The following is a 27431-nucleotide window of genomic DNA, read 5'->3' as shown; positions in this document are numbered from 1 at the left end:
ACATCCTTTGTCAGTGCTTTCTAAAACCATTACAAACGACCATTACAAAAATGATAATGACAGTCATATGACAAATCCAACATTGACAGAAAACTCTCATGAGGTAGAGAGTGGAAGGTAATAAACAACCTATTTTATCATTTAGGTTGGACGACTAGTTAGAAAAATGTCTGTGCCCACACAGGTAGACCCCCACAACCCACCCCCACCAAAGAAATAGACAGTGGACGCGTCATTTGATTTAATAAAAGGCAGAGGCATATAGAAAAGTCTTCAGCCTTGATTTAAAAGAACTAAGAATAGCAGCAGACCTGCAGTTTTCTGGGAGTTTGTGTATATGGTGCACTAAACGCTACTTCTCCAGGTTTAGTTTTGACTCTGGGGACATAAAGCAGCCCTAAACCATTCAGTGCTTTATAAACCAAGAGTAGTATTTTGAAATCTGCAGCTGTCTGATTGCTTTTTTTAGGGAGACCTATAAAGACACTGTTATAGTAGTCGAGTCTACTCAAGATAAATGCATGGACATCCTGCTGAGACAGGATTTGGATTAACTAACTAATGCTCATTCACACACACACACTCACATACCGATGGCACAGCCTTTGGAAGCAATTTGGGGTTCAGTATGTTGCCCAAGGACACTTCGACATGCAGGCTGGGGGGAGCCAGGAATCGAACCGCTGAGCTTCTTCTGATTAGTGGACGATCCGCTCTACCTCTATGCCACAGCCGCATCTTCAGACTGTGGAGGCCATTCATTAAGATTTCTGCCTTTAAATAAGGAAGGAATGGATGAGGTGTCTCTCACACACACACACACACACAGGCACACGCCTGCAGGCCATCGTAAAGCTGCTATAATCCTTTCCTAATAAGGTGGAAAAGACAGGGAGATTGGCATTATTGATCAGGCCTTTAGGGAAAACCTCATCAATAGTGAACCTATAAGTCACACACACACACATACAACTATAGACATGTGAACCCATACAGTAAATCCCTGTGCTAGACTTGACCCATGGGAATCCCAAAGCCCTTGCTGTGCGGGTCATGGGTGGGTTGACCTATAGGAGATCGAAGACTGAGCATGTGACTGCTGACACTAGAGACAATGGATGGGAGGTCGTCTTCTGTTTTGCTCTGTCCCCAGGTGTCTCATCTGTCAATTTGTATGTGTATGTGTGTGTGTGTGTGTGTGTGTGTGTGTGTGTGTGTGTCGGAGGAAACAACATGTAACTAGAAGAGTGTGTGCAGGCCTGAGGTGTCACTATGTATCAAGAAAGAGAGGGCTTAAACGAGAAAAGAAATTAAATGAAATGAAAGAAGAGAGACTGATAGATGGAGAAAAGAAAAAAAAATTTTAAAATACTGAAAAATTGAAAGAGCAGATAAAGGACGTGGGGATAAAAATGAAAGCTATAAAAAGAATGAAGAAAAAAGTGAACAATAAAAGAGGTGAAAGAAAAGGGAACCATCTATTCTTGTTAAGCTGCTGATGTTTTAGTATTTTTTCTCCCTCTGGAGTCTGTCCAGAATTGCAATCAGCTGCTGTATACAGCACAACATCACTACAATGCCTTTACACAGTTAACCCACTACAGATGTAGCTAGTGAGGAAGTCTATTTTCTTATTCTACTCTTTTCATACATTAGAGGTTAAAGTGGTCAGATGACAAACAGTTAGTTGAGAGAAAAAAGTGTAAATCAAAGAACAGAACTGCACCAAAGTGTCTGAGAATCAGTCTCAGACTGGATGTGAAAGACATACTGAAAATGAAATCATGGTGTGTGGACTAATATTAAGCCAATGGTAACTGTACATTTCCCCCCCACACTTTTTTGACTATTTCAAACTGTTTTTTTAAATCTCTGACTAATTTTGCATGTTAGTGGCCACAAGTGGCAACTTGAAAACACGGAGTTCGCAAATAGTTTTTCATGGAACACTTGTTCACTACTGTTCACTATTAAGACAATTCTATTTTTGTATCTATTGGACCTATACAGTCTCATTGGGCAGTGTGGAAAAAATTAACACTGGTGTAATCTCACAATAAATATCACATCACACCAATATGCCATTAGTGACACTGGCCACCATGACAAGCCAGGAAAGACTAAATTAAGTAATTGTTTTGTTTTGCTTTGCTTAATCCAAACCAGTCATGTTTTTCATTCAAAACTGAAAATGTTCTGGAAATTGTGTTGCCAAACTGAATGTTCCTCATTAATCCATTCTCTCTCTTCTATTATTTTTAATAATACGAAATGGCAGCTCAAAACTTCCAACTTCATGTCCATATCTCCACATTGTCCGAAAGATGATGTTAGCTTCATGTCCAGAATCTGTGGATAAGCTAAAAACCATGACAAAAGAAAAGTTTAAGCTAGACTTTAGCTTATCATACCAAGATCCAGACTTTGACGGTCAGTTATGTTCCCTTGTAGACATTGAGGAGCTACCACAGAAGGCTGGACTAAAGGTTGTAAGGTCTGAGAGTGATGCCAGTTCAGTGGCATCAGATGACACAGTAATATTGCCCCATGCCATAACTCCAGACAGGACAGAGATGGCCTGATGTTTTTCTAGTGCCTACTTTTTCTACGAGGTAGAACTCATACTTGGTGAGGGAAATACCACATATGAGAGAACAGGGAAAACTCTGAAGTTATCTAGGGGCCAAAAGCACATCATCCTTGAGACCATTGCAGCCAAAATGCATAGCTTCAAAGCATACTCCAATGATAATGAAGTTTCAATGGTAGCAGAAGCACTTGTCACCAAGCATCCTTGTCTATTAGAGCCAGGATGTCAGACAGGATGGTATGGTTGGAAAAATAGTGCAAAGTTTATGATAGGAAACTACCGTGCTAAGCTGAGTCGGGCAGGATTTCATGAGGTAGCTGTAAATTCTGGAAAGAGGAGTAGAAACAACCCAGACAAACAAGCTCCCCACACTAACATCAAAAGACCAAAGAGAGCAGAAGTGAAAGTGAATTTCCTCCCTAATTTCCCAAGAGGGGAAGATGGTGTAAGCCTCGAGCGATTGAGAATCCAAATTGTAGATGAAGTTAAGATGACTGAGAAAAAACTTCACCTGATTGCAAAGTTAATGCAGACCACTTTTGCCCTGTGGCGCAAAGAGGTCATCAATGATGACCTACCTGTTGAAGACATCCTGGAACGCTGGCCTGCCCTCAAAATAGAGTCACAGGTGAAAATATTTTCCTTAGTACACGTACTGTATTTATTCTTTTGTGTGGCTGTGATAACTTGGACAGGTTTACTCAGATTTACATCAACCTTGGCATGTGCTTTGGTATTGTAAGGATATGCATGTTTTTCCCCAAATCTGACAAGCAGTTCAGTGTTTTGTTGCTGTTTATTTCTTTATTTTTCATTTTCTACAGACCACATATACAAACAAAACAAAATGAAGACTTTGGAGTGGCCTAGTCAAAGTCCTGACCTGAATCCTATTGAGATGCTGTGGCATGACCCTAAAAAGGCAGTTCATGCTCGAAAACCCTCCAATTACAATAATTCTGCAAAGATGAGTGGGCCAAAATTCCTCCACAGCGCTGTAAAAGACTCATTGCAAGTTATCGCAAACGCTTGATTGCAGTTGTTGCTGCTAAGGGTGGCCCAACCAGTAATGAGGTTTAGGGGGCAATCACTATTTCACACAGGGCCATGTAGGTTTGGATTTTATTTTCCCTTAATAATAACAACCTTCATTTAAAAACTGCATTTTCTGTTTACTTGTGTTATCTTTGACTAATATTTAAATTAGTTTGATGATCTGAAACATTTAAGTATGACAAACATAAAGAAATAAAAGAAAAATCAGGAAGGGGGCAAACACTTTTTCACACCACTGTATATGGATAAAATGACTTATACCATGTGTTCATTCACTCATACAAGTAATAGTTTAAAAAAAAACTTGGCTCAGGCCCTTGCACTATTTTTGAAATACAATATAAATAATATAATTTTTTTTTTCTATTTCTAATGTCAGTGTTTGATTTAAAGTTTGTGTAAAGTAAGTGTTTCTACTAAATGGAAGATATGGGCGATATAATGTATACCATGAGAGTTGTCAACCATATTTTTGCCATACAACTTATACTGAGATAGATGCTTTAATATCTCTTCATTTATTAGGCCATTATGTGACAAATCAATGAGCAGAATGATTTATGGCATAATTTTCGATTTTTATGATTTGAGCATCAATACGATGCAGTGCCTAGTCAGGCATTTAATTTTTTTCTGATTAACCAAATGCATTTTCTTTTTTAGAAGTCACAATATACTTTATATCAATAACTAAATGAAAAGTTTGGAATTTTATCCATATCGTCCAATTTAAGAAGTGATGATTCAAAAAATTCCTCCAGCCATTTCTCAAGACCGTGGCACTGTTTTTGAGGTATTAGTATTTAGAAATGAAGTATATGCCAAACAAGTTATATAATTAATGTTTGATTTATGGTTACTTAAACTGATAATAAAAACTTGCATTGTTATTGTTGACTTGCATTTAAAATGTCTGTGTTTACGTGTTTTTTAATGTTTACTCAAAATATGTGTATTTAGAGATTTAGGGAGTTAAAGCTACTTAATACATTTTATGTAATCAGTTTTAACAATTATTTTGAGTTAAATTAACTTATCAGGTTTTACAGTGAGAAGAGCAAAGTCATATTGTGCTCCAAGGAGGCGTACAAGCTAAACAGCTGAGTCATAACACCAAATCACTTTAAATCCTGAATCAGCAGCAGATTTACATTCACCAAAGTAGCTTTCAGTCATCGCACAGTCAAAACTCAATTTGGCCCCTTCATAAAAGTTTCATAAAACAGCTGAAGTTCGGTGGTATTTCCCTTTAACGAGCTGATGCATTGCTCAGTGTAGCGTGTGTGGATCCGAAGTATGTATGTGATGAGTTTAATTATGTGGTCTTTCCCTGCGTCTCCGGAGTCCAGAGATAATTACCAGTGGATAATGGTGTGTGTATGGAGTGAAAGAGTGTGTGTGTGTGTGTATGGAGTGAAAGAGTGTGTGTGTCCACATATACAGAATGTCTGAGCCAGGTGTGTTTGACTTCACACATACTGGCTTACATTGCATGTGTAATTGTGTTTTTGTGTGTGTGCTGTTTTTTCACAATACAATGTCTATCTGTCTATCTTGTGAGTGTGTGTTTACTAAGTGATTAGACTCTCAGGCAGTGTAAAATGAACGTGAGAAATGGTAATAAAGTTTAATATTGTTCCCTGCAATGCAGATTTATGAAACAATGAATTAAACATCCATTTCTCATTGGGACATTGATTTACAAACACACACACACACACACACTTGAGTGCACACATACTTAAACACTGATTCACATACAGAAATGCAGAATGTACGGACACAAAAAGTGGCCTGCACATTAGCAGACATGCACACACAAGCTCACATGCAGTGACGCACAAATGACACATACACTCTACAAACTGATGCACAACAAATACAAAGGTGCGAAATCCAGCACACGCACACACACAGTGTAGAAAGAACATACACACATAGCTATTTGGTTTCCATATATCACTGGGTTTACGATTGTTCTCCACTATTCCCTGATCTCCTCCTTGTAGCACTGAACCTGTGGGTAATTGGCTTTTTAATGACTTCTGCATTTCCACACATTTCCCATCTTGGTTATTTGCATTCTCAAGTGTCATTTGAGAAGTCACACTGAGAGAGAGACAGAAAGAGAGAGGGGAGGGGGGGTGGACAGGTAAAAAGGTAGACAAAACAAAAGAAGAGAGACAAATAAAGTAGGAAAGATATATATAAAAAAGCCAGCAAGTAAACTTGTTTGCAGAACAAATAATGATATTGGCTCGGGATGGTCAGCCTGATGAATGAGGCAATTTCAAAACAACTCAAAGAAATGCTGTCTGGATAATGTCTGTCCACCATGACCTTCAGAAATGTCATGACTGCTATTTCCCTCATATACAAGGCTCCATTATAACCATTACCTTGAGCATTTCGATGTTCCTAAGTGAAAGTTGGGTTTTGTTATGTCTTTGTATGACTGTCGAAAATTTGTTTCATTTATTTGAAAACTTATATAGCTTATGCTTATATTTTTTAATATCCAAGAAGACTCTTTTTTGACATTCAAGAAAACTATTTTTTACATCCAAGAAGAATTTTGTTGATATCTAAATCTTAAATCCATAAAGATTTGTCTTTGATGCATCTGATGGAAACACAACAGATTCATAATGTGTTTTGTGTGCATTTACTCTGAGTACAATCTACAATCTATTGTTACTGTATACAGTTGCTATTTGTGTTACATGCATTTATTATGCCTGTATCTCTTTATGTGCACTGACCTACAGGAAAATATGTTTGTCTGTGTGTCTCTATGTCCATGAGTGCTTTCATACATTTTGCCTTTAAGCCACTGTGCATGTTGTTTTATACGTATGTGAGCAGCATACTCACAAGAGGTGTGCTTGAAAATTCTGTTACAGACAAATGGAGGGAGACAGAGACACACAACAACAGACAGAAAGATTGAAAGACAATGAGAGAGAAAGAGATCCCCGACACGGAAAACAGAAAAGGGCTTTGAAGTAACTTCACTGCAGGTGTGTCAGCCAGTCAGTAGTCGGCAGACAGACTGACTGACTTTCAAACTAAAAACAACTTTTATTACTCCTGGCTCAGTCAATTATACACATAAACACTCAACGGCTGTGGTGAGGTATCGAACTATTTTTAACCATTAAGAACCATAATAATATTAATATCTACTAATGACTGCAATTCAAGGACTGCAACATCAAGAATTGTTGAGAACTGTGAGCAAGTAGGCCTCCGGGTAGTAAGCATCTTTCTGCCTTCTAGCCCCGCAGACTAATAAGCCACTAGCATGCTAGCAGGCGCAAGAAATATTGATATTTAATAGTTTGTTGTCATTATTAGTTTAAAGTAATTTCAGCAGGCTGTCAGTGTTTACAGAACAGCTAAGTGTGGGGTAATGAGTTAAAAGGTGGTGTTCACATATTCCATTTTGATTCCAAGACTGCGTTATAAGTCATAAAATCAATAGTGTCACTAGGAGTCCTTGAGTGGTGATTTGTGATTAAAGATAAAAATACAGGCGTTAAAAGGAAACTGGAAGCGTTGGTTGTTCATTATTGTCAATAAAAAGCAGTACAGAGCAAAATCTGGAACCTGGAGGTGATATTGGATATAGGTCTATGGAGCATTAATATCAGAGGAATTATTAATTTATTTATTACGTATAATATTGATAAAATCCTCGTGTCCACACAATGGACAACTGTATCTGAAGTATATTACAGAAACATTGTATTAAGGTTGTTTCTATAGGCATAAATGTGGAAAAGAAACCCAGCTCGGGCAGTACTAGGGCCTTGCTGTACTTATTATGGTCATGTCCATTTCTCTAGGTACTGCAGATGACTGTGTTTAAAACCTGCCATGAAAATTTCATGTTCTCCATCCCACCAACACCCAGGTCATGATAGATTTAAGGCACAACCATGTTTCGTTCCTGCCAGGTTTACTGCCTTTACAGATTGCCATGCACACGTCAATAAACAACAATAACATGTCACCTTGTCTCTGCAAGAGTTTGTGCATGTGTGTAAATGCCACTTTCACGCTTGCCTACTCATATTTGCTTATGCTCATGTCAAAGTGCCCTTTAGTGAGCCTGTGTCTGTGTGTATATCTACCAATAAATAAGATTTGGTGTGCTGTGTTGTGGATGCAATTTTTATACTGTATTCATTACCCTCTGCCATGCATCATAACGTGTAGAATTGTTTTTGCAGCCTTAAGTGTGCACTGTATTCATTCATTAAAAGCTGCGTTTCTCAAAGTTGAGTCATCTGAAAGCATCTGCTTACACAGTAGAAGCTTGTTAGTGATAGAACAATCTGTGGTTTTGAAATATTGACAGGAATTTCATGCACCAATTGTGTGCTGGAACGAAGCTTTTCCTGCATTTATCCTTGGCAAGTAGCCTATGTCTCTATAACTATTTTTCATAGTACATTTAGAAAGTGCCATCATCAACACTGTCTTTCACAATCTTATATAATATTGTATTATATCGTATACAATCTTATATAGTTCTGGCTCTGGAATTCACTGAATGTAGAGAATATTGTATTTTACAACTGTTTTCCTGAGATCAGACACTCTTTTCTTGTTCAGTAGTACTGTAAACCTATTAATAAAGTAGCTGACATTATTTTCTTTCACATATTGTATGGCTGCTGTCGGTAGAAAACATAAAATATTTCTATATCTAAGTCAACAAACAGAAATTCACCATCATCTTCAGATTAACACTCCTGTAAACAGTTTGGCCCTGCTCTAGTGCAACTACAACAAATTCCCCTGTATACTCCAGTCACTTACACACCGATGGCTTGACTTTATGAAGACCTACGAATCTGGAAAGACAAGTGAACTGACGCAGACTCACTCAAAGCAGTGCACAAGGTAAAGATGTTTCAGCAGGAGCAAAACATTTTAGCTCGAAATAAATGACCCCACGTCATGAACATATAGAGACGAGAGGAAAAAGGAGAGGGAGAAAAATAGCAGCAAGAACTGGTTGGTTCTGACATCAACGCTCTATGCCACAGACACTCTAGGCTCAGACATGGCCTGTGTGATTACTACAGGAGATAGCTACAGCTTACATCTATACCGTAACAAAAGTCTCTTTCTGGCAAATAAACAGCGCAAACAGAGACAAAAATTCACTTTGTGTTGCACAACGAGGGACCAACATAAAATTGTGATTATATGAGTCGATATTGCACGTGTGATATGATATATAATAACGTCTTTCATTATTATGCCAACAGCCTCTTTTAATAACTCGTTAAACACTGAGCCACTCTGAGGAACTACGGCGTTATGATTAAAAAAAAAATCCTATTGGCTTCTCACAGAGACAACAATGGTTCTGCTAATACCACCTAACCAAAATTACAACACAGTTAGTCTAATTTGAAGAGAGGGTCTGCAATTCAAAGGGAAATAATAAAGATACATCCCACAATTTCTATTAAGTTCCACTTATCTCTATGAAAGTATATTTGCCCATCTCTACATTGAAAATAGTGATAAACAGTATGTAAAGAAAATGCTGATTTTTTTTCCTTTAACACTTCAAAAACAAGTTGAGAAAATAGTGTTACCTGGTAAATGCTGATCCAGGGAAAGTTTTTACACTACCATTCACTTCAGTAGGTGAGTTGGGGTTGTTGTCTTAAAGTTCCAGTTGGCTGGAGTTGTTTTGGCATGTTTCAGCCACTGAACATAAAAATTAGGTTCCAAGAGAGATAATAGTTTTCTCTCTGCATACACTGCATGAGACGTGTACACATTTTTTTCCTCTCCATTCGCCTCAGGGAGAAAATCACTCAGGGAATATTACGGCTGTTTTTATAACAATCATCAATGCTGCCTTATAAAGACATACATGCACACACACAGGTAGGCACACACAAACGTGCACTGTCAGTTGCCTCAAAGGCACATTCAACTCACGTGCACAGTAATATGGAGCCCACAGCTGGGTGTAGGGTATATAATCTAACCACTAACTGCAAATGAAGAAAGAAACACATCAGGGGCTCAGATTAGATGGAGCAGGCAGAGATGGAAAATGAAACAGAGGCTGTCAATGATATCTTTGTGCTTCCCTCTCTTTTCTTGTGGTTATCACCCCCTTTTCTTCCAGGTTGTCTGTCATTTTCAGACATTATTGCCTTTCTCTCAGTGTTTGTCCCATTCACTCTCTCTCTCTCTCTCTCTCTCTCTATTTCACACACACACACACACACACACACACACGCTCACATCACATATAAACAGAGAGAGTTATCACTGGCCTACAGGGACCCATTACTTCTGTGATCCAAGGCTTTTATATGGTGGCTTGGTCTTAAAAATGGGCATTTATTGCACCCCCTGATAAATCGTGAGTGTGTTGTGCGTGAGTGTGTTATTCATTCAATCTGCTGTTTGCTTGGTTCTCTTTCGAAAAGCTAGACGCAGATAAGAGCCTCCACATGCACATACAGATTGTGTTTGTGTAATATGTGTGTTTGTGTGTGGGAGAGAGTGAAAGTGGAGTTTGAAAAGTCTAAAATAACAAAAATGACAAACAGAAAAGCGCATAAAGAAGCAAGATCTGATGAAATTTTAATTGTTCTTATAAACAAAATGATGCCAAAAAATTAGTCCATGCATTTGTTACTTCTAGGATGGACTACTGCAATTCCTTATTATCCGGCTGCCCCTTAAGTCCCTTTAGACTCTTTAGCTGATCCAGAATGCTGCGACACGTGTACTGACAAGAACTAAGAAAAGAGATCATATTTCTCCAATATTAGCTTCTCTGCACTGACTCCCTGTAAAATCCAGAATAGAATTTAAAATCCTTCTCCTCACCTACAAAGCTCTTAATGGTCTGGCACCATCATATCTTAAAAGATCTCATAATACCTTATTACTCGACTAGAACACTGTGCTCTCAGGATGCAGGGTTACTTGTGGTTCCTAGAGTCTCCAAAAGTAGAATGGGAGCCAGAGCCTTCAGCTATCAAGCTCCTCTCCTTTGGAATCAGATCCCAGTTTGGGTTCGGGAGGCAGACACCATCTCCACATTTAAGAGAAGGCTTAAGACTTTCCTGTTTGATAAAGCTTATAAGTTAGGGCTGGCTCAGGTGAGTCCTGAACCATCCCTTAGTTATGCTTCTATAGGCCTAGACTGCCGGTAGACTTCCCATGATGCACCTCTTTCCTCTCTCCCTCTCCATCTGTATGCATTTTTATCCCATTACTGCATGTTACTAACTCAACATCTTCTCTCTCCCGTAGTTTTGTGCTTTCTCGTTTCTCTCCTCTCTCCTTCCGTCGCTTTGAGCAGGTATTTCTGCCTTACTATTCTACTATTTAAAAAAATTTAATTAAAATTCTACATGTATTTGCTTTGTGCCTCCCTCTCCCCCTTTTTTCTTGCCACTCTCGCCAAGTGCTTACTCATGGTGGGATTTGTTGGGTCTCTGTAAATAATAGTATAAACAGTATGGTCTAGACCTGCTCTATAGGAAAAGTGCAATGAGATGACTTCTTTTATGAATTGGTGCTATATAAATAAAATTTAATTGAATTGAATTAAACAAACTACTATGGAGTGGTAACAGCAGCCAAAAAGTAGTCTGCGGTCAACTGATATTCTTATGAACCAAAAACACAGACACACAGCAGATTTGGTCCACGCAAAGTATTATTAATGTCAATACATTAATAATGCTTTGCATGGACTTAAAAATGAGGTGTTAGATAAGCCTTTATTGATCCCTAGAGGGGAAATTCAAGTCATCAACCTGTTGAAGTGGTGGGTGTTACTTCAACAGATGATGCAGTTAATGCAGTTAGTGCGATACTAATGGCATCACGCAGGATTTTACATTACATTTCTTTATCATAATGTGCGTAATGGCTACAACATGTCCAGGCTGCAAACAAGAACAATTGCATTTTCAGGCATCACATTTAGAGTCTCTATAAGGACATATGAACCAAAGAAAAACCAAAGCATACAGTATTGTCTGTAAAGGGAGATACTGAAGACAAATATCCAATTGGATTTTCTGTGAGGAGGAACCAGGATATAAAGAGCTAATCACAGGCGATTGTATCTACAGTAAGAGCAAACCATCCATCCATCCATTTTCTACCGCTTAGTCCCGTTAGGGGTCGCGGGTGACTGGAGCCTATCCCAGTGACTTTGGGCCTTAGGCAGGGTACACCCTGGACAGTGGCCATCTCGTCGCAGGGCTAACACAGACACAGACAAGGACAGACAACCATTCACTCTCACATTCATTCAATACGGGCAATTTTTTTTTTTAGAGTTATCAATTAACCTACACATGCATGTCTTTGGACGGTGGGAGGAAGCCGGAGAACCCGGAGAGAACCCACGGTAACACGGGGAGGACATGCAGACTCCACCCAGAGAGATTGTGTGATGTTGGTCTGGTCCGGGAATCGATCCCACGAACCCACGATCTCCTTATTGGGAGGCAGGAGCTTTAGCCAGTAAGAGCAAACCATAATTAGAAAAAGACAATCAGGCTGTCTTGACAGCAAAAGCAAGACAGAGGTTCAATCTCATAGCACCCCATTCAGTCCACCCCTGTTAGCAGTGATGGAAAATATGCCATAACCAAGGCTGTCCAAAACCAGTTTGTCGAATGGAAGCGAGCTGTGAAACCCTGGATGTGAGTGACTAAAAAAAAAGTGCCAAGCAGTGTATTCAGTGTATTTATTTTGCATATTTGGCAAATATATGAGTGTTTGAAAGATACTGAGATTACAAATGGACAGTGTGGTTTGAGAAGTTTCTAGACAATTTCCACCCCTCCACTCCTGATGTGAGTGTGGCTTTATGCTAACTGACTCTCCATAGTGAAGGGAATGGATCAGTTTGAGAAACGGCCAAAAAACGCTAAGTCAAGCAGACCAGGAAAGACGCACCAAGGAGAAAGAACTAATTGTTAGATTGTCTCAAGAGAGAATCCAGGAAGAGAAGGAGCCAATCAAATCTGCTCTAAACAAAAACAAGGAAGAGAAAGAGCCAATTAGATTAACTCTCTTGTCCTCCTTTTCCATCCTCCATCTTTAGGGTTTCCATCATGGCCTTAATGCAAACTTTCCGTACTTTTACATTGCTGTTTGTAACTTGGATCACATCCATGACTTAAAAATGCAATTCCTTCCAGGTTTGTTAGGTAAGTTGTTTTGTTTCTGAGAGCAGAGCAGTCTGATTTTCATGCCATCTCTTGGGAATTTAATAAAAAATCCAGAAAAATATCTTTTACCATCCAGTAATATCCCAGTGATACTCCTAACCAGTTTGAAATAATCCCATCTCCCCATTACCTGTGTTTCCCTGACATACCTGTTCTTCCTACATATAGCTATTATCTGTTCAGCCATTCATCCTCTCCATCTTTCCCCTTCTTCCCTGTCTCTATGACTTTCTCATCTTCCCATCCTTTTCCCTCTCTTCATCCTGTTTCTCTTATCTCCTGCTGCATCTCTCACTGACAGCTCTATCCACTCTAGTCGGGGTTACAAAGGGATTTTACCACTAAGGTAATCCATCTATCTTCATCTCACTCTCTCTGTGGATGTATAACGCTGCTATTACAGCTTCACTCTGAAAGAGACTGACAGCTCCATACAGCTCTCAGAGCGACGTTTTCAATGGGAGCCGTGACTCAAAATTACCCTTGCTCATCCTAAAAGGAAAGTGCTGTTTAAAATTTAAGAAGGCTTTTTACTTGCAGTTATTTTGCCAGGAAAGTTTGCAGAAGAATGCCCATGCCCTTTTAAGAAGATTTTTTTCCCCTTTCAGTTATAAGATGACATTTTACTCACCAATTACATTGCTAAGGTCTGAAGGCTTGGCAGCACAACTGCAAGTAACACATGCAGTCTGACAGTCTAGTTTTAAACTGATCCCATGTTTTACTTACTTATCTAAATCACATACTTAAAAATTAAATTGAAGGTGAACACAGCCGAAATTTTGTCTTCTTCACACAGTGGGTGACGTATGGTTGAGGCAGTCTGTAGTCTTCTGAAAGATGACCGGGTAGAAAACTGTTTGTGTCTGTCTGTCAATGCGACCCCATAGCTCCCACTTCTTCTTCTTTACACTCAAACCCAAAGATAACCACTTGCATCTTTCTCTCTTTAACACTACAAAAAAATGTAGGTATTTACACAGCGGCTGTCTGTCACCCTGTCAATGTGTTATTGTCGCTTTGCGCCATTTGTCATTTCTTCAACCCTTCCTCGCTGTTTCCCGCCCGCCCACAAATCACAAATGCAATCAAGCCGGCCCCGACAAGGGCCCTCGAATCACCACCAGCGACCAAAACAGCAGACGGGATATTTAACCTCTGTACCCATCAACAGCCACTTGACACACACACACACACACACACACACACACTCACACACAATTATTGCTATACTGCTGTGATACGCTATAATTCAGGAGTCTATTACTGTTGGCAGTTTTAAACAAGGCATGATAGTTTGTGTGTGAGTGTGTGTACTGTATACGTATTCAGTTTGTGACAAAGTATAAACTAAAGTTGTGTGTGTTAAATATGTGTCACAATTGAATGGTAAGGCACTCTCTGATTAGTACTGATTTGTTTTCAGCCTCTCGAAGGAAAAATAAAAGGCAGCACTGACGAGCACAAACACACACACACACACACAAATAAAAACACACATATAGGAGAACCAAGTCAAAATACAACTTGAGACGTTCAAACATACTTTTCTGTCAAGCTGTCAAATCTAAAAAAATAACAGACAGAAACTGAGAGGCAAATTTAGGACAAAGACGCCTCAGGAGGAATGAATGTCTGGGAGAACGAAGGTGCAGAGAGAGAGAGAGAGAGAGAGAGAGAGAGAGAGAGAGAGAGAGAAGAAGAAGAAGAAGAAAAAAAATGAAAGAATTAAAGTCATAAAAGAAAGAGCGAAGACAGGCAGAGCTGTAAGGCTTTGTGCAACACAGTTTGGGTCCTGGATTGTCAGTCAGTGCAAACATCAACTGTGCAAATGACAGGGTACACCCACAAACACACACTTACACACCTCTGGCATTGTTAGCTGAGTTCTGGCTAGCTTTCTTTAAAATCACCATAAACCTCAAGATGGAGAAAAAAAACATATATTTAATTTGGCTGTCAAGCTTTCACAAGCCTGCAAAACATCGAAGGAAAGGAGGGATTTCTGCAAAAGTGACAGAAAAGTAAAACAAAGGGAAAAAAAGACTCAATGAAGACTGCCTGATCTGGAATTCATAAACTTGCACATCAGAAGATTCAGAAGACCTCTTTTCAGGACTGTGTGGGCGTGTACAGACTTTGCTTGACTGACATCTCTGCCTCTCCAGTTGGCAGGACATCGGTGTTCGTTGCTATTCGTCTGATGAGTTTCAATAGCCAGAATAACTGACAACACGTGTGAAAGTGTGCAGCAATCTTGAAGGTTTATTGCAGGTCACACTGTGCAAAATGGGTTTGCTGATCTTGGTGACAGTCTGTGTCCATGTATGATATGAATTTTGGAGAATCATAGTGTTACATTGTAAACAGAAACACATCTTTAACTTTATACAAAATGGCACTTGCAATGTCTCATTGGCCAGTGTATTCCGTGTCATTACATGCCATATTCCAATTGGTTAGGTTGTAGACGTGGGCCATAGCAGCGGTCTCTTTGTGAGGAAATGGGTCCTAAATTTTGGACAGTGCCAGAATTTTGAAGCAGGCTGCCTTCGGTCGTCAAAGCTCACAGTGGGATTCTAGCACTATGATGCTGACAATCAACAACACGCATTTCTTTTTATGAGCTCTTCCATCTGTCTAATATCGCGCATTTGCCGTGCGGATACATTTCTGAACGTTTTAAAAAGAGAATATTAAAAAACAACGCACATTTGCGCATTTGGCCTTTCTGATTAAATGGTACCCCTTATCTGTATTTTCTTTTCACAAGCACGTGCACTTCTAGGACCTATTACAGTTCTTACTTCCAGTTAAGCTAACAATGCACTTTTGTGAATTGTACATACAGCATTTGCTGTATACTTCCAGCTCCATGTGTGAAGCTAACAATGCCTGCACAATTTTATATACCTGATTGTGGTGAATAGCTATCATTTCATACTCATAAATTGTAACGCTGTCAGTGAAGACCTTTTTATCTTTATCTGTTATTTGAATACGGTGTTTTCGTCTCTTGTAATTACTCTCCATATTATCTTGAACACTCTTTTTATATTCTCTTCTTATCTGTTTCCTTGTCTCAGCTGCTGCAACAGCCCAATCTCCCCTCAGGGATCATTAAATCTTCATCTACTCTATCCAATTCACAGAAAGGCTAGACAGAGATTGTCTGTCACTGTTCAAACCTCAAATGAACACGTTTCTGTCAAAAACAAGTAGACACACAACTGCCATTCTGGTGCTGTTTTTCAGAGATGGGGTTTTACTGCCTCTTTCCAGAACATAAAAATAAAACATTTACAAAGACAATATCAGCCACATAAATATATGATGTAGAACCAGAAGGAAGACAACAGGAGAAAGCACACACACATAGAAAGTAGACAGTAAAGACCAGACACAGTGTCTGAGGTGATGGGAGCTTTTGTAAGAGATGACCAGAGTCTCAGAAATAAGAGCAAAAGATATCTATTCCTCTTTGGTTACTCCTTCTCTGAGAGAGAATTAAGGCTCTGTCCATTCCCACCTGAGCCCTTCTATCTCTCCATCTCTCTTTGTTTTTGTATCTGTGACCGTAAAAGCATTTCAAATCTCTGCATGTTTAGATGGTAGCTTGTTAGGTTGCTGAATTCTGGTCTACTAACTAAGCACAGTGTGAGTGTTAATTCTGTTATCTAGAAGCTAGAAGCGGATACTGGTTGCATCATAACATTAACATTAGTTGCTTTGACAAACTAGCCTCCGGGCAACCTGGCTAGCTAAAAAAGCCAAAAACTGCACAGTACGAACAGTATATTTGTTGGTTTAATTAGTTTAGTAGGGCCAATGTTGTCAAGCTACAACTTGGAGGAGTTTTAATAGAAATAAAGACACTTAAGCTACAAACAAGACAGCAATGAAATCAAATCAAACAACTTATTACTTTTCACTTTTGATGAAACTGAACCCAATGGAAATTAAGACCCAGCTCTGCAGCTCTTACTGTAATATTGACCTATACAAACACACAACAAGGCCACTTGTGTTTAAGGTGTTTAAGGCCACTTTGAGGACATTACGTATTTCCAATTGTCCGTCCAGGAAATTGCCTTTTTCGAATGGACAGGCTAGTAACAAAAAGTAGTGAGAGTCATTAAGGAAAACTCTTCCTGCCATTGTGTCAGTCTGAGTTTTCTCAGTTTTCTATCTTTCAGGATGCTTATCTGTCTGCCTTTGACAGTCTCTTTTGTGTCTTTTGCCATTTACATAGCTCTGTGAAGTCTTTCTTTGTATTCTACCACGACATAGGCTATCTCTCAGTCTTCTTGTGCCTCCTGTTAAACGTTATCTCATTTCCACTCTGTCTGCATTCTCCGCAGGCAGACCATTTTTGTCTTAGTGTGTCCTTTCATTTCTCTCTTTTTTCCCCTCAAATTCTGTTTGTTTTAACCAAGTTTTTTACCTCTTACCTTTTAACTGTTTGTCATCCCCATTTTCACTTCATTCTTTCTTTATGAATGAGATATTCTCATCCGGTTTCAGTGTCTCGATCACATAGTTTGGATTTTTTTTCAGTGTGCACGGGACAGGCTGTCTCTCTTTTTGTTTGATGGTGTATTACTTGCACGACATATATGTGACAAACACACACATCGCTTCAAACTCACTTTTCTTTGATTAGGCTTTCATATGCTGATGATGCTTCAGTACACAGAGGGTGATTTGTCTCTAGTTGTTCATTTATTAATACATTTCTCCCAATCATCCTTTAACTCTCTCTCCCTCTCTGTGTATTTTTTCTGTCTCTATCTTCACTCTTGACCCCCGTCCCCCTAACTCCCCCCTTCTCTCTCTCTGTGATCATGTTTCACATTTCAGATTGTGGCCGTGTTGATGGGTGCTGAAAACATCGACTGGCTCTGATGTTTGATGCTCGTGTGAGTTTGTCTCGCTCAGCCTGGGGTTTGAAGGTAATAAGAGGTATGAGATATGAGTGTGTGTGTGTGTGTGTGTCTGTAGGGCCAGGCTGGGAGTATAGTAAAGCCGAAAAGCCGAAAAGCCTCTTTTCTTTTGGCGATTTGCAGGTTTGCGAAAGTTTGACATTGAAATAAATTTAGTGCGGTGGCATTTTTTTCTAACTCATGTTTATTGTTATTTTGAAAAATGCTAGCCAGAGCTAAGAATACCAGGGGTGTGCATTTATGAGTCCGTGCCAGTCAAGCTTAGCAACTGAATATAACTGTATAAAAAGCCTATAAGCAGAAAGAATGCATTTATATATGATAGATAGCAATAACCTATTAACAAACAAACTACATTACAGGAAGCGTTTGTAGTTTTATTATGATTATGCAAAACACTAGTATGCTACACACAATATCTTTGCTGTCACCAGAAATGTGGGTGTGCATCTTATTCCATTTCCTACATATTCTTTGGGGTCAGTTTGGATGTTTGTTTTTTAATGTAGTTATTATTTTGTAATGTATGTATTTAAACAGGTTTTAGCATCAAATTTATGAACTCAAGAATACAGACTGTGAGGTTATTATGTCTATAAGCAGGTGATGAGAGATAGAAAAACACTCCTGCCCATCCAATCTTGTCATCTATAAATTGTCAAGGGTGAGGATTATATCATTCCATGTCAATACAGAGATGAGGAGAGAAGAAGTTAACAGAGCTCTTATTCCAGTCCAATCATGCCTAACCCTGAGTTCTATAAACTGTCAGGACTATGGACTATATGACAACAATGTCTAAATGGAGGGGGCGAGAGAGAGAGATGGAGAGAGCGATGGTGCCAATCCAATCTTGTCAGATCTACAAGCTGTCAAGTGTGGGTTACGCTCTATGACAACCGTATCAACCACATCACGGTTATGAAGGTGAGGCTAGAAAGAGGATTATATGATAACTGTGTCGATAATGGAAGCAAGGAGACAAAAGCAAGAGGCTTGTTTACCCCCGCATGCATGTACATGCTGTACCCAAAGTGGTGGCAAACATCTTAAACATTAGAGAGCTTTGAGTAAACATACAGCTTGAAATCACAAGGGAAGCGCAGAAGATTGTGAATCTTGATGCTTATGCAGACTCTTAGTTACCCTCTCCCACAGAAAACACTGCTCCTGAACTGCCTGAAAACAGCTCGATTGTAGTCCAGCCTATACTTCTGTAACGTATCTACGTCATTATGTAACATGGATCATAATGCACAAATTGAGCAGTTTCCACAAGTACACTTAAATATGATGAATGAATGATGAATATGAATTAAAATAACGTTACATACCCTCCAGGCAGTCAACAGGCATAAAGTTGTTACTGTGATGAGACAGTGCACAGTTAAAATGTTGCCTATGAAAGATAAATTGGTTACAAATTAATAACTTACCACTCTTGCTCCAGTCTAGGTTGTGAACAGTGTCTGAAATGAACTTTTTGACTCACCGGCCAAGCGTCACATATACATTTCTTTCAGTACATTTCAGATAATAAGGTATTATGTTGAATACAAACTTAATTTTACCTGAACTGGCTGTTTATTTTACTGTTTATTTTATTGCTTTTGTGTATTTTATGTGTTTTATTTCTTTATATTTCGTCATTCACTGTGGTATTTTATTTTTCTTGTTGTGAAGCACTTTGTACTTTGTTTTGATAAGTACTCTATAAATAAAGTTTTATTATTATTATTATTATTATTATTAAAGAAGAGGCCAGAGCAAAATGATTTTAATATATTGATCGACGGTTAATCAGTTCAAGCCTGAATGCAACTCAACAAGTCTAGATCTCAAAATTGTACTGAAGTATTTGCTATTAAATGTACTTAAGGATCAAACATAAAAGTAATGGGTCAGACACGGGACTTTTACACAGGAGACCGGGTTAGTTTCCCCTGTGAAACCATACACTGTATATAAAGATAGACGACGCATCTCCACTTCCTCCCACTGTACAAAAATGAAGCCTAAATATCCCAGATACGGTAGCTGCCATCTTGCGCTGGTGACATCATTCGGAGCCAGAGTCTGTGCAGTAGTGATCGGGGTTGGAGCCGCGGTATTAAGGTCCCGCCCATACACCGGCCAACTCAATCACGAGCAGGACTCAGCTGTCAGTAATGATGTGGAACCCCCTTTTTATAGCATCATATAACTAATTAGAACCAAACTTATCAGAAAAATTAATATTTGAACACACATAAGCGTGAACTACCATAAGAACTACCTAAAATGACAGAAACCATCTTTGGGAAAAATGTATTTGACGTGAACTTATGTTTTTGTTTTGCCCCATTCGCTAACATGAAGGGGAGGGGTTTATGACCTATACTGATGACCAGCCACCAGGGGGCGATCAAGATGTTTTGGCTTCACTTTTGTAGTAGTTATTCTAACCCAAACCATGATCTTTTCCTAAACCTAACCAAGTAGTTTTGGGGCCTAAACCTGACCAAATTGCAACCGTCACCTGAAATGTTTCTCAGCACGCTTTATTTTGAAAGTCTAACGTCGACGTTGCATATTCTTTATTGCTAACTTGACTGTGGAATGAGAACGAGTTGTGTGTTTGTGTGTGTGTGTGTGTGTGTGTGTGTGTGTGTGTGTGTGTGTGTGTGTGTGTGTGTGTGTGTGTGAGAAACTCCGACACAGACAGCAGAGGACAGAAGCAGTGCGCATAGTTTGTTATTACATGACTATTTTGGTACAAACATTTACCTGCCAGTGTGGCAAGCTCCGAGATTCACTCGCCAAACGAGTTCAGTTTCCAACTGAAATGGCTTTGTTTTGGATCACACTACCACCTTGCTCGTCAGGACCCGCCCTACACTGCTTCTGATTGGCTAGTAGTCCTTACCCAGGTACTGCGCAGCTGCAACTCCCAACAAAGATCGAATAGCTGTGAGATACCTCACTCGGTAGCTAAAACGGAGCGTTTAAGACACTGGATGAAAAGAGGTGCTGCTGCAATGTGCAGTGTGAGAAAAAAATATGGTGTTTTTTTGAAAATGTAACCATGTAAACCTATTCTGGTACAACCCCAAAATAAAACGATGAACCTGAAAATGAGCATAATATGACCACTTTAATGTAGCCATCCTAGGTCCGGTATGAGTAAACTTAATATCCAAAAAAAATGAGTTAACGTGAGAGACAGACAAAGAGAATGACAGACAATTTGTTCTTGTCCAGCCTTACCAGCTCCATAGCTGTCAGGGCAGCACGCAGTCAATAAGTTGTCTATGATGAGAAGGGCTTATAGGCCGTGATGGCTATTGCCCCTGACAACTACCGCCCGCAACGATAGATGAGACAGATAACTGACATGAGACATACTGAGAGAGAGACAGACTGGCATAGCGCTCATGCCCATTCAATCGTATCAGATCTCCAGTACAAGATCTTGGTCTGGTGAGTGGAGGCTGTGGCTGACAGATCTCTCTCTCCACCACTTCAGACATGTCAGAGACAATGATGGGAAAAGAGAGAGAGGGAAAGATGGTGATGATGATGTATGAGAGTAATAATTGACATGACAGAGATAATATATGATAGAGAGCAAGTGCAGAGGGGAGGGTTATAGGATCGTTGGGTGCAATATGAGAATGATACCATGAATGGTTAAAAAGAAAGGGAGCAAGAAAAAAAGAGAAATATATTTCTTTGTGATCAGTGATCTTAATGCCTGAACTAGTGAAGAATTACTTTATATCAGCCAATCCGAGTTAACATGTACCTGGTGAGGTCTGCATCTCCTACCTTCCACTCCTGTACAGAACTAACTTTAACAAAACTGTCAACAAAAGCGGGCACCTGTTTCTGCAGCTGAGTCAAACGCTGCGTCTGTATAAAAGGTAATGGGCGGCTCAGTAGAGCTTCTTTTGTGCACTGCACTCACAGCTCTCCTCTTGGCAACAGCACAGTAGATTATTATATCACTAACCTAGACCTATTCTATCTGAGGGCATTCACAGTCAATTCCCTGACACCATTATCTGACCACAGAATTATTAAAATCTACATCAAAAAAAGCAATCAGACATCAAATAGTTTGATTACAACTAGACCATGTCCTGTCTACATTATAGCCTCAAAACAGCAAAGGCATAATCCAGGCTGTGTTAGATATTAACAACATACTCTTTACTGGCTTTTTCATAATTTGCATGTGAATTTGAATACTGCTTTGGAAATACAGTTTCTGATAAACAGTCAAGTCAGTCAAATAAGTGAATTGAGAGAGGAAAAGAAGGTTACTCGAGATAGACAGAGGGAAAGAAATGTAAGAGACAGAAAGTGTGAAAGAGAGAGAGTGGGGTGCAAGTATGTGCGTGTGTCTGTGTGAGAGTCAGAAAGTGAGAGAGTGAGAGAGTGGGCGAGTGGGCGAGGGAGAGAGAGCAAAAGGGCAGAAGTGTGTGAGGGAATGAGACGGATAGACGGGCCGTCTGATTGCCATTTGGCGTTTGACAGGCGGAGAGAGAGACCCAGCTGGGGTCACGTCACGATCTGTCTACCAAGTTATATCTGCCAACTCAGATGGACGGAAGGAGATAAAGAGAAAGAAAAGTTAACATGTTTTTCTCCTAATGCAGAAAGAGAGAGTTTTTAAAATGTTAAACTTTTATTCTACCACTGTGAACATAATGTTGGCAACTTAACAATAAAGGGCCAAAAAATGTGAGTGTTGTGGTCCCATAGCAAACACTGGTGAAAATGACGAGGTGGCTAAAACTTCTAGAGGAAACAGTGAATACCTGTAATTGTTTTGTAATTTTTGGCATGAAACTGGTCAAGATCAGCATTTTATTTTCAAAGATATGTGCACCACTATCAACCTGCAAAATCTATTCTGATTTTTCAGAGTCTAAAGTTAGCATCAGACCTAAATTACAGAATTATTAGACACCCCACAAATAAGTGGTTAGTTAGTTTTTACAGCCAGAAAGGAGCACATTCAAGTCAAGTTGCTACGAAACCCCAAAATCTCATGGGGACATGAATTTTGTTTTTGTTGTTTGTTTCTGTACCACAACACAAAGCAATATCAAAGAAAAACAATTTGCCTTTCTAATTTATGCAGCAATTTTCACATAAAAGACAAAAAATTGAATTGGATGCACATTAGTATTTTTCCTGCTATATGATGTCCCGATTCCTGTCGTAAAAATGTTTAAATAATGCTAATGAGAAATGTGGCAGTGACTGGATCAGAAGGCAAATTAAAACACCACACACTTTATCTACCGACTGTCAACAACAACTGGCCAAGCCCGGAACAGACCGGCTTCAACTTGGTCAGATAAGTTTTGATGCCCAAATCATAACTATAACTGGCCCAACAATAGTAATGTCTGGGTCCCCACCTTCACTGGTGGGTCATAAATGCTGGATTACATAATATTTAGAATACAGAGAGAACAGAATAGAAACACAGAGACACATTTGGAGCATCCTACCAGTAGGCAGAGCAGGGTCCATGGTGGGTTTTTCCCAGGAGTTGACTTGTTCCCAGGTAAATCCATTGGTTCCTAGAGAAACGCTGTACCCACAGCTGCTATATGACTCTTCAAATGTACAGCCACCTAAACAGACAGAGAAAAAGATGCATACATTTACAGATGAAACACATTTTCACTGCAGCAAGCAGTTTGGGGTTTAGCATCTTGTAAAATTCAACAAGGTGGGGTTGAACCTAAGACATTTTAGTGACAGGGTGGTACGCCCAACTGACAGCCTTCAGCTAAACGAGGAAGATGTAGACAATTATTTGGACTGAATCAGGCAAAGAAAGCTCTCAAAATTAAGCTGGTGTAAAAAATAATAAAGTAGGCTTATCCTTTGTCCAGCTGGTGATAAAAAAAAAAAACAGGACGCACATCTCACAATAGAAAAAAAAAGAAGAAAATAATCATTGTAAGAACTGTGTCCGATATATGCCCCATGCATACCCGCATCAGAACTCAAGGTTTCTAAAATTATTATCAAATACATTGAACAGATATAATAGATGTGGCTGTTAAAGTTACAATCCTTAAGATTTCAGTCATGATTGATTAATTGTGTCACACTGTTTTAACTAAAAAGACAGTCAACAACCACGCTTCCTCTTCAAAATACAATACACCAGCTGTTTTTTCACATTCCATGCAATGCGCACATCATGTCCAGCAAGCATGCATTGTTTCCTGTAAATCCCTTGTGCATTCTTATGCAATTTAAATTCAATATGGGCAAGGCAGACTAAAAAAAATGGGGTTTGATATATATAAAAAAATCTTTACAACTTCTGTTATTCACCATAAATTGATGTAAAGTGATTAAAGTCTACACCTCAGCACATGTTTTTAAACTATATCTTTAATCAACTCAATAAGCTTTGAATTTCTAATAGGTTTGTTTTGAAAACAGAGCTTTCATAAGCTGCTCTGGTATTGTTAACAATATTATACTAATTAAGTTATCAGCATGAATTGAAAGAGCCAGTGCAAGACAGACACTGTCACAGTTTATCAGAGGGGAGAAGAGAGCAGAGGGGGAGAAAGAAAGAAAGAAAAACAGAACAAGAGGGAGAGAGAGTATGCCTTTATATGAGCGAGAGAGAGTGTGAGGGGCAGATGAAGAGAAAGCTCTATGTGTCAACATGATTAAGTCACAGAGTCTCATCGTTATTTCATGGCCCGGCTAAGACACATTTTCCACCGCATTAGCCTTCTCTGCTAGCCTAGAGCACTGCACACACACACACACACATCTACACACACAACCATGCTTCCCTAATTAGACATATGCTTTGACACACAACTGTTTTAATTTGTTTTGAAGCATTTGAAATGGGGGAACGTCATCGCTTTATTCTTGAAATCACTTAATGCTTATTTTTTTTTTATTTTTTATCTGCCTCTTTGTTGCTGTCATTTCCCGAGAGCGCATTTGTCATTTTGTTTAGGCCTCATCAAAACAAAAGAAAAGCTTCTTGTCATCTGACTTCAGCTGTAACATATTTGTAGATTACAACGAAACCAAAGCCTGAGGACTTAGTGAGACTTTGCAGCATGACGGCAAAGTCATTTAGTACACTTGATGTACTACATAATACTAGAAACTTGCTGAAGCAGATGTAAATGATGGCAGTTACGATCAGTATTTGAACAACAATTTCGTGGAGAGATCAGCAGAGCTGAGCAAAATCCAAATCATTTTTTGTACATGTCAAATCATTGACATGTATTAATGTACCTAATTCACTCTTGGTGTGTAAATCTATCCACATCATCAGGTCAAAATTTTTGATATGTCCAGTACTTTCTCAGGTGTACTTTGTGTTTAGTGCTAATTAGCAAATGTTAGCATCCTAAGATGCTAAACTAAGATGGTCAACGTGGTAAATGTTACCTGCATTGCCATTGTGAGCATGTTAGCACGTACAGCCTCACAAAACAACTGTCATGGCTGTAGACTCTTAGTCTTGTTATACCAAGAATGTTACATGCTGTTACTTTGCAAAAACAAGTACTCAAGTATAAGTAAAAGAAGTCATCAAAATAACTACTTGAATTAGAGTACAAAAGTATTTACTGAACAAATGACAGTAACTTAAGAAATAAAATAAAAAACACTAGCACACTACTGTCTACTTTTTCCCCAAATCTTTTATTTGATGGGGATATGACTGGAATTATTTCAGCCACAGATGGTCTTCCTCAGGTAAAAGGTAAAGAAGTGAACATCTGTATTTATTTGTGATGAAATGACAAGTCATCATCTCCTGATGAGACACCCGCCACATCTACACAGGGACAATATTTCCACTCTGTATCTCTCTCTATTAAGTACACCAATAAAATAAAAAAAATGTAGTTACATTTTTTGCTTATTGTCTCCTATATTATATTATGATTTGGCAAATAAATCAGAAAATTGTGTGCATGTGCATAACAGATTATGTCTATTAACAAAAGTAAATATGAAGAGTGTCATCATGTTACAGTGTCCTTAATCTTTGATAATTCCAGTATAGATGTCCCATGTCCCAGTTCCCATCACAGACAGCCACAGATCAGATGCGAGCCCACCACACCCAGGTCTCTCCCATAACATTAAGATAATAAGACTAGAGAAGCGGCCAAATCCGTCTCTTATCTTTCTGAAAATGTCTCAGATCAGATGGCTCATTTAGGCTCATTAGGAGGTAACGCTGTGACGTTTCATCATTAATTGCCTGTTAGCCTAAATACAGTGTTCACTTCTTCACTTTGGAAGACCATATGTGGTTGAAATGTTATAGCAGTCATGTCCACATGAAATAAAAGTAGGGTTTTTTTTGTTTGTTTTTTTCACGTGCATAAGTTGGTCTCTACCTTTCTGTCTCTCTTCAGCAGGCTACACCAATGAGCGTGACTAGTTAAATGCACACCGCTAGCTTGAATATTTAGGCTACATTGCAGTAGCAGTGATTTGAAGCATGACATACTGCGTGCATATGTTATTAAACTTATTAGCATTTATACAACAGACACACTTACTGCTCTGTCAGCTCTGTGTCAGCACGGTTCTCTGATATACTGACTTAAGACCACGGTTGACAACCGGAGCCCGGTGCACTTGGGCAGTTAATTCGTCAGTAAAGAGGCTATTAGCCGCTGGCGCTGTTTGAAAGCTGCGGCGGAGTCACGTGGAGGCGTGGCTGCGGAAGGCCTGCAGCGCCAGCAGACCTGGGACCAGCCGACCATGCCTCTCAACGGAATTTGCAAAAATGCATAAAATAATAATGTATGCGATGAATGTATCCAACTGTAATAGAGTAAAAGTAATGATTTTTCTCTAAAAATCTACTCAAGTAAGATTTTTTTTTTTTAAAAAAAAAAGCTGCATTTAAACTACTCTGAGAATTAGGTCTACAATTTACTCAAAAAGTGACTTGAGTACATGTAACGGAGTAAATGTAACTATCTATTGTCACTTTAACATAATAGTTTAGGCTAGTTTAGCACCAAATCTTTCAGAATTGTCTAACCAACTAAATGTGATCTGAAGCACCACTACCAGATGTCATAAATGATGTGGCAATCTTCATGTAACACAGTCTCAGATGAAACTCATAAAAATGGTACGCTTCACATTGGTGTCAGTATTAACCACCCATCACTAGGTTCATTTATTTTGATAGAAGTTTAAAATTAAGTAGATTTGTCTTAACTATTCAGTTTTCTTGCAGGTGTAACATGGTGCAACCCTGTGAATAAATTACTCTTCTGACTTTGATCCTCTGGCTAGCCATCGCCACAGTCAACAGCATTACAACACATATACCCTAAAATGTAAAATGCAAGAAATGTATAGTTTTGATTATACCTCATCAAGCAAGACTTACATCAACTGGGAAATAACATTTAAAAAAAGGAAAGAAAATCCTCCATCTGTATTCTGTTTGAAAAACAACCTCCAGCAGTGGGTGAAAACTAGGAAAAACACTATTTTTCTTACAGATATGAAAATAGCTGTTATAAATTAATCAATACTGTGATAATTAGCCTTTATCGCCCCCTCGTT

The 27431-nt window shown here is 39.0% G+C and overlaps 1 protein-coding gene across 14 annotated transcripts in view; it reads right to left on the bottom strand.

Annotated features, from left to right (window-relative positions):
- ptprt (protein tyrosine phosphatase receptor type T) overlaps positions 1-27431 on the bottom strand; it is a 341042-nt gene that overhangs the window by 267107 nt on the left and 46504 nt on the right. For 13 of the 14 annotated variants that reach the window (XM_044221198.1, XM_044221225.1, XM_044221272.1 and 10 more), the window contains exon 2: positions 23339-23464. In XM_044221198.1, coding sequence (XP_044077133.1) covers positions 23339-23464 — 126 coding nt within the window. Of the gene's footprint in view, positions 1-23338; positions 23465-26404; positions 26561-27431 lie in introns of those variants that run through there. The other variant, XM_044221288.1, reaches the window with a different exon arrangement.

This window comes from Siniperca chuatsi, linkage group LG2 (genome assembly GCF_020085105.1).
Source record: "Siniperca chuatsi isolate FFG_IHB_CAS linkage group LG2, ASM2008510v1, whole genome shotgun sequence".
In the NCBI taxonomy this organism is placed as follows: domain Eukaryota; kingdom Metazoa; phylum Chordata; class Actinopteri; order Centrarchiformes; family Sinipercidae; genus Siniperca; species Siniperca chuatsi.
The sequence above is the reverse complement of the archived record's forward strand: the minus strand, read 5'-3'. Positions and strand labels throughout refer to the sequence as shown.